The sequence below is a fragment of the Ambystoma mexicanum genome, chromosome 13, assembly GCF_040938575.1.
Source record: "Ambystoma mexicanum isolate Mex_15411 chromosome 13, UKY_AmexF1_1, whole genome shotgun sequence".
NCBI lineage: Eukaryota > Metazoa > Chordata > Amphibia > Caudata > Ambystomatidae > Ambystoma > Ambystoma mexicanum.
In genome coordinates, this window is record NC_090938.1 from 134808662 (window position 1) to 134827792 (window position 19131).

The window sequence follows — 19131 nt, forward strand, 5'->3', positions numbered from 1 at the left end:
TTTCTTCTCTATTCAGATTTCTTCTCAGATTTCTCTTGGCCTAATAACTCAGAAGAACATAAAAACATGACCTGCACACATTGATAACTAAATGAAAGGCAGTTTAGAATGTTCGGATAAAACCTTTGTTTCCCTTTCAACCAATCATGGCTCCTGCTCCTTTCCACCATCTTGGCTTGGGCTCTCTGCTGATTTCTGAAAACTAAAGTTAAGGCCTAATCAAACCAGAAATTAAATATTAAAATAAAATTTTACTTTCTCAAGAACCTGCATTTACGTTCTCAGCATTCACTTTCTCAGGGACCTGCATTTACCCAGAGAGCTGACAAATCCAACGCGGCAACTGCTGAACCCCACAGACCCACCAAAGCGTAGCGCTCTCAACTAACTATTTAACCAGTTGAGCTTGTGACACCCCGGGGGGAAAGGGGAAATTGGATAAAATAACAAATTCAGACACAGGAACTGGATCTTCCTCTGGAAGACTGTATCTGCATGGACGAGAGATTCACAAGATTCTTTTATAAATAAATATCAAAAACACTCTAAGCAACTAATATCTGTTAACACATGAATTAAGTTACCTGAGAAATCCTCTGCTTTAGACTAGAGGATATTATTATAGTAAAACTATTGTAATAATTTTGTAGACCATATGACAAAGGGTCTATTTCGTATTGTGTGCCATCCAGGAAGCAGCTTGAGTGTGTAGTTATATCTGATAAGGCTTTGCGTGTTTGGAAAATTAAAGATTTCATTGCATATTTATTTGGAAAGGACTGTAATGCAAGGGGTCTTTCCTTTCGGTCGTGCGTATGACTATTAGCTTCACTCGTGCCCTTTAGAGAAAAGCACCTAACGCCGTGCCGCACGTAAGCAGGAAGGCTTTTCTAACTTCATGTGAGCCCCGGTCTCGTTTGTGACGACAAACAGCTGATCCTCTGTAGCTTCGCCTAAAGCAATTACTAGTTGAAGTCAATTTCACGGCACGCTACGCTAACCATAGATAGGGCAGCGCTTGTGGAGGAGAAATTTCTTAAATTTGAATTCTGTAGTTTCTTAAAGTGTCACAGTCTGTGAGAAGAATGCATACTGTCTAGAAAACAATGACAAAAAGAAGCTCTTCCAAGAAACTACAGTTCAGTTATTTCATGTTGCTTTAAAAAAGTTTAAAGAGACTTGCAAAAGACTACAGATAAAGACAAGAGAGGAAAAGAAAGGAGCCCCAAGCTTTTCAAAGAATCTACTTTTAAAATTGCTTTTCCAGTACAAGAACCTTTGTATTGAACTTATTGTGTTCAAAGAGGAGAGTTGTAGAAAGTGAACATTGGCTATTCTTAACTCGGCAGTAAGAGAGCAGAAGAGCAGTCTAATCCAAACCAAGAAGGCCTCCAAGCTTAGGGCGAAGGTAGTCAGGTAAGGTGGGGGATTAGAGTTCTATTTTAAGGGTATGAGTCATATGTGTAACGATAGTAGCCAAGTTATTTAATTTGCAGGTACTACAACAAAAGGAATAGAAAGGACCAGAAAGCAGTTTAAAGAGACCTGACTGTTTGTTGTTTTATCCACTTCCCCTTTCCCCCTGATCTGGTCATTTCAGTAGTTTTTTTTAAAAGTCAGTCTGCTGAGGAAAACCAGATTAGGGGGTCTGGAGGAATTAGCATCTGCTCCTGCAGGAAGAAATCGTTGGAAACATGTTACTGACCTTGCCTGATCATTGTATTGGGACACGTCAGGTAGACGGCTCAGGTGTTAGTCCATTTTCCCTCATAGGGGGCTGTCCATGAGAAAGTGTTTGTGTTGTGAAGGGGGGGGTTGGAGTTCCTAAATATCCTACTTGGTAGGATGGGGTAAAGGTGTTATAAGGAAGGGGATACCACATCTCCCCATCCAGTGTCCAACTCCCACTCCCCGAAGACCCCTCACCCAGGTGATCCTCCCGCACGGTTCCACCCCTGAGGAACTTGTTCCAACAGTGATGGTCGTGTCCTGGCCACCTGGATGACAGATTCCCAGGGACTATTGGGCGAGACACCTTCTGGTTTCTCACATGCCCTTCCCCTATGCGAGGTGGATATACTTTGTCTTTGTCTAGGTTGTTCAATTTGAAGACCTTGGATAGAACAAGAACGAGATATATCCAAGGACTCTTGCATATTCCACAGGTTTCTTTTCCTCTGTACTGGCAGAAGCGAGGTGTTTCTATTTGTCCCTCAAATATATCCCATAAACTAGCCTCAAGGGGGTGAATCTGGATTTATTTGCTCCTTATGTCTCGTGGAAGGTACTTGGTAAATGGTAGGTTCCTGGTGTTCTGTCTCCGTCCAATCCCACATTGGAGAGGTTTGGGAGTAACAGAGTGGCAATAGCCTTAAGGTATAAATTCCCTATGGGGAGTTGGGATTCCTGCAAAAAAGTGGACAATGCAGGGAAGTCCCTTCCCACAATGACTTCTTCGGGGAGCCTAGGAATGATGGCTGATGACATCAGATATGACTCACCCCTGATGTTAATGTTCACGGGTATCTTGAGGTATATTTAGTTATGCCCGTGTACATATGTAACTTTAACTAGGGTGGCATTCTCGAATCCATTGTTGTGACCAAATCGGCAGTTTGTTCGCTACCTGAGTCATTAATGATTTTACTTGTTTCCCATTTATCCAGGCCTTCTCATATGTGAAGTCAGCAGAGGACTTACACAAACATATGCTAAAGGTTTCCAGATCTTCTCAGGGTTCGTCCCACTCTTCCCCTTTTAGACAGCCTATTCCCATGGGTTCCTCCTATAAATTCTTTGGACAGTGTCTGGCCAAATGGCCAGTTTCTTTACATGAAAAGCAGATAGGAGGACATGGTTTGCTTCCCTTAGGTTCTTCTCTTTTACTTTGCTCTCTACTTCTAGGGTCAGGTCTTTTAACTTCTATTCTTTCTTTCGGTATCCATTCCTTGGTTTTATAGGATCCTCCTCCCCTATCTAATACCTGGGATTGGGGCCTGTGAGTAGGTTTGTGATCTTTCCACTCCTCACTTTGGTGTATTGAGTGAAAGTGTTTGGCTGTATCTGAGTGGTTTTGGGCAGTCTCAATAGCCATGGTTAGGGTAGGTCGATTTAGTTGTAATACTGCCTTTTTCAAAAAGGGGGGTAATAAATTGGTGAATTGCTCTAAAGTAATAATTTCTAACAATTCTTCCATTCGTTCTCCCATTTTAACAGGGGTTTCCCGGGGTTTAGTCTAATGGCCCTTAATTTTAGCTGATAGAAGCTACAGGTTTGGCCTGCACTTTTTAAAAGCCCCTATTTTATGGATATAAAGTTAGCTCCCTGGGGAAGATTAAGTAGCTAGTAGGCGGTCGGTAGCTCACCTCTCAGAAGAGGTGCTAGATAAAAAAAAATGAGATGTTCTTCCCATCCTAATTGTTCAGCTAATAGCTCGAAATTCAGAAAGAAATTCCCTAGATCGTCACCCTCTAGGCATGGCTGGAGTATCCCTTGTGGTAGCAGAGGTCTTGCCTGTAACTCAACCAATTTTGTTAAATTCTCTTGAAGCCTAGCTTCAGCCTGAATTTGATGGGTGGCCAGCTGGGCTATATTAGGTGCCAGGTCGCCATTTCTTCCGGCGGGGTAAGGGTTCCTTCTGTAGTTTTTTCTGATTCGGAAAAGATACAGGTCTCGACTCCCTCTAATAGAGTTTCGAAGTCATCTAACTCCTCTGAGTCTGATCCCGCCAAAGGGAAAGATGTAGATGTTGTTTCTAACCATGATGGACCAGGCACCGTTGTTAATTTGGTACCCAAAAAATGTGTCTGGGATTTAGAGCACTAGGTCTAAGAGATGTGTGTGCTGGTCGTGTTTTTAAGATTATTCGATCCCACTGTTCGATGTTATAGTCGGACAGTGGAAGGGTATCTACAACTGGGTTTTAAAAAACAAATCTTGTTGACCAGTTGGGATGTGCAGCTGAGAGAGCAAATCTGCTTTGAGATTGGGTACTAGGTGAGAGTCAAGGAGCTCATCGTTTCTATTTTCTCCTTCTGGCAGTACAACAATTATCAGCATGGATTCTCAATTTTTATCAATTGAGGCAAATCCCACAGCTGACACCATATGTATGGAAGGCATGGTATCAAACAGTAAGACAGACACAAGTGATCACAGTTCATGGGTGTTTATTGAACTTCAATTGGGTTTTAAAAACACCTGTCTAAACCTATATCTAAAGATGGTAGCAAGCTACGACCATCAAAGAATAATAATGCAGTCCTAGTGGTGTCTTGTTCAAATAAAAGGGCCTATACTAATAAACCTATTGCCAATCCTTACTTCTAAATACAAATAGTGTGGCAAACAATGTTACGCAAAAGAAACATGTTCCAGAAATGATATATCAGGTTATTCAAGCAGTTGGCTTCTCTAGCACCAGGGTGCAGTTCAAACCTTCATAATCATGGCATTGTGTGCCTAAGTCTCTTTGCCATTCAAAGTCTCATTTTCAAGAGGGCCTAATGCAATACGACAAACAACAAAGATCCTAAAGTTCCTTTCTTGTTAGGGTTTCACACATGCAAATACTCAGGTGATTTTCTGTTTACCCCGGGTCCCTCTCCGCCGGGCTCAGACCCACTTTAACACATATCTTTCAATTGATCTCCCTCTGCCGGGCTCGGACCAACTTTATCAACTTTGCCACAAACGTTCTTTATTGTATCAACATCGAAGACTTTCACTTGTGCACAGGGTTTTGCTTGACCCGTCTCAGGATCACTTCAATTCACAATTATCTACAACTCTTTCACTTTTCAGCTTGATACCTTACAGAGACCTTCGATTGAGCACCCACGTGGTGCCAGACCACTCTGTCAAAGGTATTGTATCCTCGTTTCAAACTTCAATCACTCATCAGCAGTTCAACTTTACTTGCTTCTTTTATCACAGGTATTTCAAACAATGTCTGTTTCAGCGCTCGACATACAATGTTGCTGCTTGCAACCTTGGCTTCAATACAGACCGGTCTTACATCGCTCTCCCCAACTTTCCAACTGTGTTGATTTCACTGATGCTGCTTTGTTCTTAGAGCCAAGGACAATACCATGGTGGCTGAGAATTCTCCCCGCCTTGATTCTGAACGCGGAAGGCCCCCGGGTATCTCTGACACACAATGCAGGATTCTTCAGTCTGTTTTCCGGGTTTTACGCTTTCCAAACTCAAGGGCTCATTGTCGAAAAGGTCAAGGGAACTTGTTTCTCCTCCTGTTAAACTGCCATTGTGGAACTGCTGTTTCCTCATGTGTTTTGCCTCACTCATAGTGTGCTCTCGTGCTCCGCCTTTTATCCGTGTGGGGAAACGTAATGGAAGTAAGGTGTGTGTGATGGTAAGTAATTGCCTGACTATTGTATTGGGCAACGTCACTTATACGAATCAGGGTGTTAGTACGTTTTCTCTCATAGCGGGCTGTCCGCGAAAACGTGTTTGTGTTGTAAAGGGGGGTGGGGGGATTGGAGTTCCTAAATATCCTACTTGGTAGGATGGGGTAAAGGTGTTATAAGGAAGGGCATCCCACTCCCCGAAGACCCCCCACCCAGGTGATCCTCCAGCAGGGGGTGCACTGGATCCAAAAGCGATTGCCATGTCCTGGCCACCTGGATGACAGAGCCCAGGAGACTAGTGGGTGAGACACCTTCTGCTTTCTCACAAGAGGCATTTAGAAAATTGGGAGAGAGAAACTGGAAGACTAACACAGTTGCAGACTGGTGTTAGAAAGCACCTGGGTACTTCTATCAATGGTTTCATTTTAAAATGTACCCAAAATTTGGCATGGTCAAAAAAGTATGACTCAATTTCTTTTAGCAACAATAGACCTGTCAGCACATTTTGACGCAATAAATAGAGAACTCTTGTGGACAAAGGTGAAAAACTGGGGAATCCCGATCGACTTGTTACGTTTGATTGTTGGTCTTTACAAATACTCCAATGTGCAAGTAAGATTGAATCAAGAGGGCGGTCTTTCGTGTTGAATTTCAACTTTGACAGGGTTTAGGCAGGGGTGCTACTTGTCCCCTGTCTTTTTCATTTATACTTGTCAGATATTGATGATTATTTAGAGCCAGCTGCTTTTGCTTCCCCTAAACTATTTGTACGGTAATTGTGTGCGCTGCGTTTTTTTAGAATGAGCCCAAAACAAGTGCACACACAAATCCTGCTACAAGTTCGACTCTCATGCTACAACCATGAACTCATGCTAGAGAGACAATAATTGAAGCATATAAACTTGGCGTTTATTTAACAATACGTTGATAATATGGGAATTAGGCATAAATGGAAAAATGCAAGTAGTAAGTTACAGATATTTAAAACACAGCATATGTTCCTTTGGCATGCCTTCCGCCTTGGACCAGGTCAGCTTATGGACTGCCTCCCTCCCTCTCAGGCACTGGACTGGCCTCTAGCTCTCTTTCGGGTACTCAGCCCACAAGTGAGACATGGCAACTGGAACAGCCGTTAGGGGCTATAAAAAACCAAGGGCATCAGCACATGCTTGGTGCAAAACCCACTGGAGAGTCCTCCTCCTTTCATGCAGGTGCAAACTTTTATCAGGTAGACCTGTCAGTCAGGATGTCGCAAACTTCCAGCACCTTCCTTCAGTGCAAAACATGTTTCGGATGGAAGAGCACTGGTAAATACCTGCCTGCGATCCTTTTTCCCCTCCTCCCATCTCAGAGCCCAGCTGTGGCTGATAAGCGTTTCGCTGGAATGTGCCTTATTAGTGCCCGGGTCAACATGTACTTTTAGCTTGCTTTTCTCATGCAAGTGCATACCTGTTAACCATGGCTGATGAAGCCTTGCTTGCAAATGCAAGTGTCTTAGTGGAAGTCAAATGCAAGCATTGTGATTAACCCATAGTGAGCAAGCTCTGCAGGCCCCTGCGTGCTGCCAGTTGTCATATTATTGCAAGACTGGCCATCTAGGCGCTATAATGCTACCACACTGCAGGTTTGCAAGCACTCAATAGATGCCTCTATTAGCTACTAACCCCATCCTGCCTGGCAAAGGTACGCACTTGTGCACAGTATAGTTAGCTAAGCAGGTTTTGCACCTGCGCATCATTATATTACGCTCTTCCATTTTAAACTAACATGGTTGCACAGATTGGCCTTCAGAGACTTATTGATGTTCTTGTCTCCTATGCCTCAACCAATTTTTTTTAAAATTAACTCTACCAAAACTAAGGTGATGCAATGCACACTAAGAGAGAAAATGTTTCTTCAGTGGTGGATAATGCCCAAAGTTCTTGAGCCGGTTTATAGTTTCATCTATCTTGGTTTTCCTATTAACTCCAAACCACACATGGTCCAGAGTCAAGAATGGTTAAAAAGTCAAGCTTTTTCGTTGTCAAATCAAATGATTCGGCTTGATTCAAAATATGGTAATTTTTCCTACACTCTGCTTTTAAAGTATAATGAACGGAAAGTTATACCCAATATTTTATACGGAATAGAAGGTCAATTGTTGTGCGTTTTAGAATTTCTATCCAAGATAGAAGCCTTAATTTGGAAGAATGTGCTAAGGATTCAAAACTCAATTCCTATTGTAGCAATTAGGTATGAGCTTGGAATCCTTTCCCTAAAATGTAGAGCGCAATTGAGACTTTCTCATTTTATTCAAAAATACTTACCCCTTTGAGAGATTCTCTGTTTTATGACTTGAATACTATTTTTTAAATCTAACGGAGATATCTTTTTTGTTTTAATTCAATTTTATTGAGTTTTCAAAGTTAACATTTTTTCCTCAGTAAAGCAAAACGAAGAAACAATTACATACATGAAGATAGTAGAGAAATACCAGCAGCGCACTGTTTCACATAGTGCGGTAACATCAGTATACGATTGATACAACCAAGAGTGTGCAAATGAGGTAAGCAAAAAAGAGCAAAAGTAGCATCAGAACTTTGCACGTTCTTTACAAACGTTAACAGCTTTTCCCGCCCCCCCTCTCCTGCCCCGGTGTGAGGTTTCCTTCCCCTATTCAGGCTATTTTCCCTTATTCAAGTTTCCTTCTCATTATTTCTCTTTATTAATCCTTTTTAGATTAGCCTTATGTGGGTGGGAAGTTTTCTATTGTAGTTGGTTTGGCCTTAACTTGTTGATTCAGAATCCTGGTTCTGACCCAAGGCAAAATGGAGTCTCACAGTGACAGCTCTGATTGGTTAGAAGACACTGCAGAACAACAATGAACATTCTAAGCTGTCACTCTGTGCCTTTCATCATCTAAACCCCAGCTGAGAGGACGTGTTTAGTGGCTGCTCCTGCTTTAGACTTGGGCCTGGTGGATTTTATCCTCCAGGCGTTAGCAGTTGAGCGGCTACTTTCTTGGGGGTTTCTGGAGAAGCTATCAGTTGTCAGGAATTCGTTTTTGAAGACAGGAAACTCTGAAGATCCTTATGAATTCGCTCTGGAGATAAGTGACTTTGTTTGTACTGCAGCTCTGTTCATCTTAATGACATTTCCTTGAAAATTCGTAAAAAGTTATCTTTGTACTTGTACTATTGAACTCCCTGAGTGCGCTTGAACGCTATTTGAAAATACGCGTACTACTTGTAATCTGAAAATATTGTTGAACCTTTGCGCGTACGAGTGTATTCAACTGCGCATGTGTTTTCCAGCGCGTGTGCTCCTTAGCGCGAGAATCTGTTTGTCGCGTGAGAATTCAAGAGCGCGTGTGTTTTCCAGCGCGGGTGCTCCTTAGCGCGAGAATCTGTTAGTCGCGTGAGAACTCAAGAGCGCGTGTGTTTTCCAGCGCGGGTGCTCCTAGCGTGAGATTCATTCGTCGCGCGAGAACTTTAAAGCGTGTGTGTTTCCAGCGTGTGTGCTTCCTGACGCGATGATCTGATTGCCGCGTGAGAATTTTATTGCGCATGTGTTTTCAAGCGCGTGTGCTTCAGCACTAGAACTCAATTGCGCGTGTGGTTTCTTGCGCGTGTCTTTTTAAACGCGAGTATTTGATCGCGAGTGAACTCATTGCGCGTGGATTATAAGGCGTGTGTGAATAGGCGCGGAAGTTCATCAACACGGAAATTTTTTAGCGCATGTGTTTTTCTGCGCGTGTTCTCGTTTGCGCGTGAATTCTACTTTACGTGGTTAGGCAAGCACGTGTGTTTTCTGCGCGTGGATTTTGCTTTCCGTGCGCGTGTTCGTCAATGCAGGAAGTTTTCAACGTAAACTTCATCTGTTTGGAAATAACCCGCGTGTGAGTTTAACACGTGTTTCTTCAAGAATTCACAAACTCAATTGAATTGTAAATAGTTTGAAAAAACAAAAGAAAAGTTTGAAAGAAAAGGAAAGAATAAATAAAGACAATTTAACTGGACATCTAGTGCATTTTGGAAAAGAGACAAAGAACTAAACTTTCCAGATTTGCCCAAAGTAAGAAGTTGCTGTGAATTTCAAGAGTCTCAAGTAAGAGAGATTTTCAGCTTCTTTACAAGCTTCTCTAAGAAATTTCAAGAGAAGAGCCAGGTATGAATTCTTAATTATTAGTTAAGGATTTAAAGTCTTTCCCATTCCTAAGGTTAAGTAAGTAAATAAAGGAATTGTATCTGCTTTTCTTATATCCTCTGCAGGTTCAGCTCTGGTTAGCCTTGACGCAGTCTGCCTGGTGTTGTTTTGTTATCCACTTCCCCCTTTCCCTTTGGGGTGTAGTTTACAGAGCTGAATTGAAATCTAGTTCTGGGAATTACATTTCAGGGGGATCGTTGGGGGGTCAGCAGCTTCCGCAGACACAGGACCTCTCACTCTGACACCCGGGAAAGGGAGTCGTGTGGTTTAGGGAATGAGGTATCGTGGTGCTGTGGTTATCTGCAAGGGTCGAGTCTTTGTTTGGTGCAGTGTGTTTAAGGGTTCAACATGTGGGGGGCGCGCTCCAATCCTTTGGGTGGTGTTTCGGCAGTGACGAGGGAGAGGGAGTAGCTCAGACATGAGGAGATCGATACGTCATGAGCAAGAAACCTGATTCGTTCATTCATCTCATTCAGGATGGGTGGTCATCAACATCTGACGGTGGGTATTCGTTGGATGTATGTGCTCTTAAAAAGTCTGACCATAGGAGTTCAGATTGTGTCGCCCTGCCGTGTAGAGATGCAGTGATTTTCTCCATGGTATATATGTTCAATACCACATTAATCCACTCTTGCTTAGACGGGGTCATGAGTGATTTCCATTTAGTAGCAAGTAAGGCTCGCGCCGCAAGCAACAAATGGGGCGTTTGGCCACAAACTTTTGTCCATTCATCCTCAATTCTTTCAAGACTAAACAAGACTAGGTGCAGATCCGCCGTTCTGTAGATCCCATCAGTGTGCCTGATCCATCCCAAAACCTTGTCCCAAAAAATCTTGATCTTAGGGCATCCCCACCACATATGCCAGTAGTCTGCGACTTGCCCACATTCACGCCAGCAGGAGGGGGAGGAGGATTGATACATCTTGGATAACGTATACGGGTCATATTGCCAGCGATGTAAAAGTTTGATGGAGTGGAGTTTATATTGGCATGATATTGAGGTACGTGAGGCCATGGTACACATTTTGTCCCACTCGTCATCCTCTATTTCCGTTCCCATATCAGTCTCCCATCGCTGTCTGAGTTTAAGTGTGGATCCACAACCCCCTTCCAGAAGTAATTTATATATGAGGGATATCAAGCTCTTCCTATCTGTCTTGGTGTTGTGCATTCTTTCGAAGGGGGTGAGATCTCTACTCAATTTTTCTTTCCATTCTACCTTAGTCAAAACCCCTTTGATTTTTAAATAATGGAAAGTGGACAGGACACCAATATTTAGGGCTTCAGTTAGCTCTGGGAGAGTGATGAATGAATCACTTCGGAAGAGCTGGCCCACTCTTTCTAGTCCTGCCTCATACCACGCCTGGAACCTTTCGACATTGGGGATGTGGTTGTTGATGCCCGGGGACCATAGGTGACTCATTGGAGACGGCCAAGTCGTGATTCCCGACATCGCCGAACCTTCTCGCCATATGTCCCATATGGCAACAAAGAGCGGGTGATCCCTCGTCCTTCTCAATACCCAGGTTCGTGGAGCCCATAACCATTCCCCAAGTGTTGCTGGGGCCAGGTAATAGTTGTCCATCGCTATCCACTGTGGCTCTTTATGATTGCGCAGGTGGGGGACAAACACACGTAGTTGAGCAGCGGTGTAATATTTCTGGAGATCAGGGAGGCCTACTCGGCCTTTGTCTTTGGGCAACGTCAACGTAGAGTAGGCTATCCTGGCCTTTTTCCCCTTCCACAAAAATTTCAGAATTTCCCTCTTAACCTGCGTAAAATATTGTTCCGGTATTTTGATAGGGAGCATCTGAAAGGGATAGAGAAATCTCGGGAGGCAGGTCATTTTAACGGCATTAAGGTGGCCAAGCCATGAGATCGTCAATTTATCCCACCTGGCCAGGTCGGTACGGAGTTTAGTAAGAAGTTGTGGGAAGTTTGCTTCGTATAGGGAGTCTAATTGTTTCGTAATGTGTACCCCTAAGTATTGCATCTTATCATGCTCGATCGACAATCCCAGGGAGGAGTATTTCGCGAAGTTTGCCTCAACATCTCCCTGCAGGGGAAAGAGCGTGGATTTGGCACAGTTGATCTTAAAACCCGATAGGCGACCATAGTCCTCAAGGAGGAGAATGGCTCGGGGGACGGATCTCTCGGGATTGACCACATGTAAGAGAATGTCATCGGCATACAGGGCCAACTTGTACTCCGTGTGTCCCAGATGGATCCCTTCTATGGCATCGTCTCCTCTAATCTTATGTGCCAGCGGTTCGAGTGATAGGGCAAACAGGATGGCTGGCAGGGGCAACCCTGTCTGGTGCCCCGTTTCAGTCAAAACCACCTGGAATACTCCCCGTTCACAAATACCGAGGCAGTAGGCGACGAATATATTGCTTGAATTCCCCTTCTAAGGTTTGGGCCTAGTCCAATTTTCTGAAGGACCTCCATTAAGAAATCCCAATCCACCCTGTCAAACCCTTTTTCAGCATCGATAGAAAGTAATGCAGGGTTGTTATTTAGGTTGTGGGAGGCGTGCACCAAGTGTAGTGCCTTGCGCATGGTGTCTGCACCCTGACAGCCAAGTATAAAGCCAACCTGATCGGGGTGGACAAGACGGGGCAAGAAAGATTCAATCCTAGCCGCTAGGACCCTGGAGTATATTTTGGCATCTATGTTAAGCAGGGAAATGGGACGATACGATCCACACATTTTAGGATCCCTCCCCTCTTTCGGAATAACTGCTATGAGTGCCTTGACAAATGAGTCTGGGGGATTCTCTGTTTCTAGAATTTGGTTGAATAGACCAACAAGGAAGGGTGTGAGTTGCGGGGCGAATGTCTTGTAAAAACCCGCTGTGTACCCATCTTCTCCCGGGGATTTGCCTAACGTGAGTCTCTTAATAGCCTCCTGAATCTCTTCTCCTGATATAGGGGCGTCAAGCATTTCGGATTCAATTCGTATCAGTTTGGGCATGGCGACATCATCTAAATAGGATCGAATGCTAGCGGTGTCTGGGTCGTGCTCTGGAGTATACAGAGCCTCATAAAAATCCGCAAAGGATTCTGGGATGGTGGAGCGGTTCGTCTCCAAAAAACGGATCCTCCATCTAATATTTCCTGAACCCTGCGTTCTGCCTGTTGGGCACGAAGTCTGGCCGCCAACAGTGCTTCAGCCTTATCCCCTTTCCCATAAAATTTCTGTTTCAAGAGGAGGATCTTACGGGCTATTTGTTTGTGTTCTAAGAGGCGTAGCTCTTCCCTTTTTTCCTGGCTTCTACAACTTTGTCAGTGTCAACAGTGTCCCCTTTCCTCGCATCACTCTCCAATTGGATGATTTCCCTACGGAGTCTGTTTTCAATTAGGGTCCTCTCTCTTTTTTTATTGGCTCCCTCCCGCATGAGGATTCCCCTCCACGTTGCCTTACCAGCCTCCCAGACCCCCTGTTTCGAGACCTCCCCAGTGTCGTTCATTCGAAAATATTCTTCAATTTCAGTTTCCATCTCTAGCTTGCAAACGGGATCTTTCCACAACGTCTCATTGCACCTCCATTGTCCGCATCTGACGGGCAAGGACTCCCATACTAAGTCAACGGACACCATATCGTGGTCGGACCATGAGATCGCCGTGATTTGTGAATGCATGGCCGTGTCAAATAAATCACTCGAAGAATAAAGGTAATCAATACGGGTGAGTGTATTGTGCGGGGCCAAAAGAAGGTGTACTCTATCTCTATAGGGTGTATGCAACACCACACATCAACCAGACCATACAGTTCCATCATTGTTTTGAATTGGGTGTGATCTCCTCCAAGTGTATCGCGTGTTTCTGGGTTACCAGGGTGCCAGTCCAAGTCAGGATCTGCCCATGTGTTAAAGTCACCACCGAGGATGACGTGTTCTGTCGCCTCAAGCATTATTTTGGGGATTGTTTTGGAAAGGAATCGGAATTGTCTCACATTGGGGGAGTAAATCGTGGCAATTGTAATGGGCAACTTTCCAATGGTCCCTGATACAAGGAGGGCCCCACCCTCCGCATCAGACCAGACTTTCAAGGCCTTAAAATCTAGCCCCTTTCTGATGAGTACTCCCACTCCTCCTTTCTTCAGTGGCCCAGAGCCCCAAAACTCCAACCCAGTTCTCTTTCCCAGGATTGGCCTCTCCTCTCCCCTCATGTATTTGGTCTCCTGCAAAAAAAGGATATCCATTTTTGACCTTTGAAATTCTCTAAAAACAAGTGATCTCTTAGTAGGCGAGTTAAGACCTTTAACATTGAGCGTTCCCACCCTCATGGCACCCCTGGTACATGATTCAGCGGTCAGCATAACAACAGTTTCAATGCTCGTGTGAGCTTGATGACCATTGCAACCTCACCCCTTGGTATATGAACAACCACATAAGCGCTTTCCCTTCTTGAACTCTCAATTGTTTCTTTGACTCGACACATATTCCCTTCCCCGTTCCCCACCCACCTTCCCCCTTCCCTCCCTGAGTTTAGTGGCGTCCGATTGAACCCAGTTGAAAACACTGCTCTGAAATCGAACCACCAGAGGAGACCGTTACCTCACGGTCCCCACGCACAATAAACATAAAAAAATAACTAATGAACCCCCTACAGACCTCCCCCGAAGATAATCAAATGTATACCATATAAGTGGAAGTTTCAAAACCATTCTTACAGCACATTTCTTTAACTTCTTCATGTTAAAGATTAATTCAGCCGGAGTGTACCATACTCGTCTGATATCAACCGGCCCCCTCTGGGGAGCCGTTTCCTCTACGGTACTTCCTCGAACCCTTCACTTTTCTCCTTTTCAGGCCCTGCACGTGCCATTCTCCTTGACTCCTGGGGGGCTGGTCACGAGGTCCCTCATGCTCCTGCGGGCCCAGTAGGTTAGAGATGCATGCTTTAATATCCTGCTTGGAGTTCAGTTTGATTCGCGTGCCCTCATGTTCAAAGGAGAGAGAGAAGGGGTATCAACACCTGTAGCGTGTGTCACGACTTTTAAGCCAAGTAGTAAGCGGTTTGCACATTTTCCGCAGGGCTAGGGTCAGGGACGAGAGATCTTGAAAAATAGTTATTTGAGCTCCACTGAGGGTGATGGTACCCCCACTCCTCGCCTTTTCTAACACTCTCATCCTATCTTGGTAACGATGAAATCTTGCCAGCACCGATCGGGGGCCTCCAGGCGGGCCTCCAGCTCTGTGAATGCACTCTGTCTTGGGTTTGTCAATATTGTCATCTGCAACGAGAAGCTTAATGATGTCATGGAGAGTTGATTTGAGGTCTTCCTCTGTTTCACCTTCTTTCTCTAGAATCCCAAAAAAGCACAAGTTGTTTCTCCTTTCGCGATTTTCCAAGTCATCCATCTTAGTTTTAAACTCCTGTTCCCTTCGTTCCAATTCTGTTATTCTGTGGTCTAGCTGTGTTTCGAGGACATCGATTGAGGTCTGGTTATTTTCGACACCCTCGGCCCTGTCCTCTATGCTGTCAAGGCGCTGTGTGAGTTTGTTAATTTTCCCTCCAATGTTGGCCCCCATGTTCCTTATTTCCGCCAATAAATCTGCTATGTCCCCTTTTGTAGCAGCGGTTTCTTTATCCATGGTTGGTGATGTGGTCGTCTTGGGCCCAACGTCAGATCGGGGTAACGAAGTGTATGCGTAGGCGGCAAGTTTCTGTCGGGCGTTCATGCGTCCAACGGCTTGTTTCTTACGTGTTGGATCGTGCAGCTTTAGGAGTACTCGCTACCACAGAGGAGGCACGCGCCCCCAGTCTCCTTGCTCTCCTCTTCTGCATTTCGTCCGGAGCAGGCCATGCCAGGGGGCCTTTCCCTCTGTGGGGTCGATGTTTTTGTACCTGTAAACCGGGTAGGGTCCCTGTTCAGTGGAAGGGGTCGCACCCGAGATACTTAGTAGCTTCTCAATGGTTTTTGGTCGTTTCTCTGTGGTTTTATTCGATTCAGATACGCTCAATACATTCCCGATCCTTTGCAGTTATCACAGGAAGGATCAAGTTCTTCGAGTATTCGAGGGGATCACGACTGCGTGTGTTGGTTTGGGTAGTGTGGAGTTCTGTGCTCTTCGGGTGGTGGCATACCTCGGGATTGATGTTTTAAACCATTCCCGACGTGGGTTGTGGGGCAATGTCTCCGGTGCCCCAGTGGCCCGGGGTGTTATGGTGGGAGGAGGCACACGCCCTGGAGTCAGGGGCCCTACCCTCCAATTGTGACCCTCTAAGTTTGCGCTGACCCCTGGTCTCGGTTTTCTCGCGGTGTCCAGGAGGTTCTAGTGGTTTTGGGGGACGACACGTAGATCTCAGTGAGGCTGCGCGGGAGAAGGTTCAGGGACGGAAGTCCTGGGTCGTAGCGTGGACTCCAGGGGAGCGTATAGAGGAGGGCACAAGCCCCAAGATTGGGGGCCCAACCCTCTATGCTGAATTCAATGTGGGGGGCGAGTTCTCTGCCTCGGTCGTTGGAGTTTGTGAGCAGGGACCTAGGTGCAAACACAACGTCCAGAGGCGCCAGATATGGAGCACTAGGTTGGGGGATGGAGTCTGGGCTCAGTCCTTCAGGTGCAAAGGAGTCCCGTGGCGCAATGTGATGCCTTGGGGGGAGGATCAGCAGGCCTCCCTCAAGGTAATGCGTGGCAGCCCACGTGGATTGATGAGTGGATTTGGGCCGAGTGGGTCACCAGGGGCCTGTGATCAATACAATGATTACAATGGTATCTGAGGGTGGGCCGGAGGTGCCGAGATGTGAGTCCACTGCGGCGTGTTGTGCCGGTCGCCACTTGGTGGTGAGATGGTTCTGTGGGCCGCGGGGCCGTAATCAGGGGGTTCACTGGGATCTTCTGGCGAAGTGAGAAGGCAAGGGATAAATTGCCCGGGCCAACATCTGCAGGTTGTAAGCGGGATGTACGGCAGGCGGCTGGGAGCCGGGCCCGCGCCGCCCGCGTTCGTTAATCAGCCGGGGCGGGGGGGGAGAAAGGAGGTCTCGCTACTGCGGGCTGAGCAGCGCCGCCCGCGGTCAAAATGGGGCCGTAGCGCCTCCAAGGGGACGTGCTGCAGGGCCTGCGGCAAGGTCTCTCGTAATACGGGCAGGCGGCACTCACCCGCGTTATTCTCCGTCCCGATCTGGGCCGCGTCCGGGACTGCAGGTCTGCCTCAGTGTGGACGATGGCAGCTCCCGCCGCACGTCCAGGGTCCTCCCATTCCGTGAAGGCCTCCAGGCGAGACGGGGAGGGGGCAGCCAGGAAGGGGAGCCGCAGCACGATCCAGCGATGTCACGGGTCTCCAGCGGCTGTGGGTCTCGGCCAAGGTGCTGCGTAGGAGGCCCAGAGGGGGATTCTCGGGCCGGGGCACTTTTCGGGGGGAAGACCGCTCCGATTCTCTCTGGGTTTTCGCACAGCGGGTGGGGGTCAGGTTCACGAGCTTGAACCGTCGTTGCGCGAGTCGGGGGGCCAAAAGTGGGGGCTCAAGGCACTTTTGGGGGACCGTGAAACGGAGCTCACAATGAGAGGATCCACATCTGTGCGCCCCCTGGCGGCCGCCAGAGCGGAGATATCTTTTTAAGTAAATGTACCACTTATTGCTCAAGCCTTCTACAGCAGATTAATTTATCTGAGTCAGATCTTATGGCAAATCCTGATATGGTTAAGCTAGCCATGCATCAATATGACTGGATTAACACTATAGAGGAGTTTCATGGGTTCAGCTCTTTCAGCCATCTTAACTTAGAACATAAAAAGTTGGGAGTCTCTGCTCCATATCTTTCCATTCATCCGAACAGACATATCAGACGGTCATTTCTGAAATTTGGATGGAATCTGTATTACACTAAAGAAATATTAGTTAGATATGGAATGATATCACCTAATTTGGCCTTCTGCAGATTTTGTATTAATCCAGGAACTCAGGAAACACTGAAGCACATTGTAGGTCAATTTACTTCCTTGTTTGCTCAATTTCAAAAACATTTTCAGAAGTTTCTGAAGCTTTATAATGTTAGAAAATGAGATACTTTTTGGAACGATTGCCTTTCAGGACATACCACTTTGATTGTGCTGGCTGTTGTTGGTTTTTAGATTCATTACACTTGATCAGAACAACTGGATTCGTGGACTTATGTGTTTCGAGTCTCACAGTGAATATTGTTTGGATTAGAAGTTACTTTTTATGCATGTAATGATTTTATTGCTATGTTTTGTTGCAGTTTTCTGATAATGTAATATTTTACTTTTCTTTTTTCTTCTCTCTTTTTTGTCAAAAACTATTGTTTTAGCCATACAACAATACAATACAATACAATACAAAAAAAGAATATAGGATGTTAGTCTAACTTCAATTTGGATAATTTGTGAGGTATCACTGAAGTGGACCAATTAGTCATTGAGGTTAAGTTGAGTTGAGTTGTTTGTGAGTTTTTCCACAAAACACCAAAGTGGGTAAAGGTGTTTGGTGGTGTGGGTGGATGAGTAAGTCTGAGACACCTTGAGATGTGCCTGACTGTCATTGTTCTTCTGCTTCTAGGATAGTGATGGACTACTGGTCCGGTGGCAGAACAAGAACATGGATAACATAATTGAGCTGCACAACAAGTCTCCCGTGTGGAACGATGAAACCCAGTCCTACGTGCTGAACTTCCACGGCAGAGTCACACATGCCTCTGTCAAGAACTTCCAGATTGTGCACAACGATGACCGTAAGTGGACAAGAATGTATACATCATGCCCATCAAAAGCCATAAATGTGTCTGATTCTCTACAACACACTCAGTAATTACTGTATCTGTGTAGGAACGTCTAGCTCATGCAAAGCAGAAACCATTATTAACACAATGATGTAGATCTCACACAGTGATTACTGTGAGTAGGATCTGCTCGATGACGGACAACAATGGCCATCAAAGAGCAGAATCTTCTAGCTCGCCCACACTAATGACTGTAAGTAGGATTCTCTAAATTGTACACAGCAGAACAGTATTGGTCATAAATGAGCAGCATCCGTTAGATCACACAAAGCATTTATTTAAGTGCATGCAAACATCTAGATTTTTGACAGCAGTGACATTAAGTGAGCAAGAACTTCAATGTCATAGACGGCAACAATGCCAAGTGAGCAGAAACCTCCAGACGAAACACAGTATTGATGTTAATGAACAGAACCATTACATCATATACGCATGTGCCCGCTGTAAGGAACTCATGGTGGCAACAGTCAAGACAGACACAAGTGATCACAGTTCAAGGGGGTTTATTAAACTATATGCAGGTTGGAAAAACACCTAATCTAAACCTAAACCTAAGATGGGAGCAAGTGCCGACCATCAAATGAAAAATAAGGCAGTCCTAGTGGCTCTGTGTCACATAAATAGGCCTATACTAAGAAAATATTTTGCCAATCCTTACAACTAATATAAAAAGGGTGTGGGATAGTTTTCAAGAAAAGAAAGAAGTGTTCACAAATAATATGTCAGGATACGGTAGCCTGGGTCTCCCTTCCCCATGTTTTGAGCACAGGGTAAAGCAGGATCTTGGAACACAGTACACACTCGAGCTTCCCCAGCATGAGACGACAGTTCTGCTTCA

At 45.4% G+C, this 19131-nt stretch overlaps 1 protein-coding gene across 4 annotated transcripts in view; it reads left to right on the forward strand.

Annotated features, from left to right (window-relative positions):
- TULP1 (TUB like protein 1) overlaps positions 1 to 19131 on the forward strand; it is a 767520-nt gene that overhangs the window by 640524 nt on the left and 107865 nt on the right. For all 4 annotated transcript variants that reach the window (XM_069633446.1, XM_069633445.1, XM_069633447.1 and 1 more), the window contains one exon: positions 18074 to 18245. In XM_069633446.1, the coding sequence (XP_069489547.1) occupies positions 18074 to 18245 (172 nt within the window). The remainder of the gene's footprint in view (positions 1 to 18073; positions 18246 to 19131) is intronic.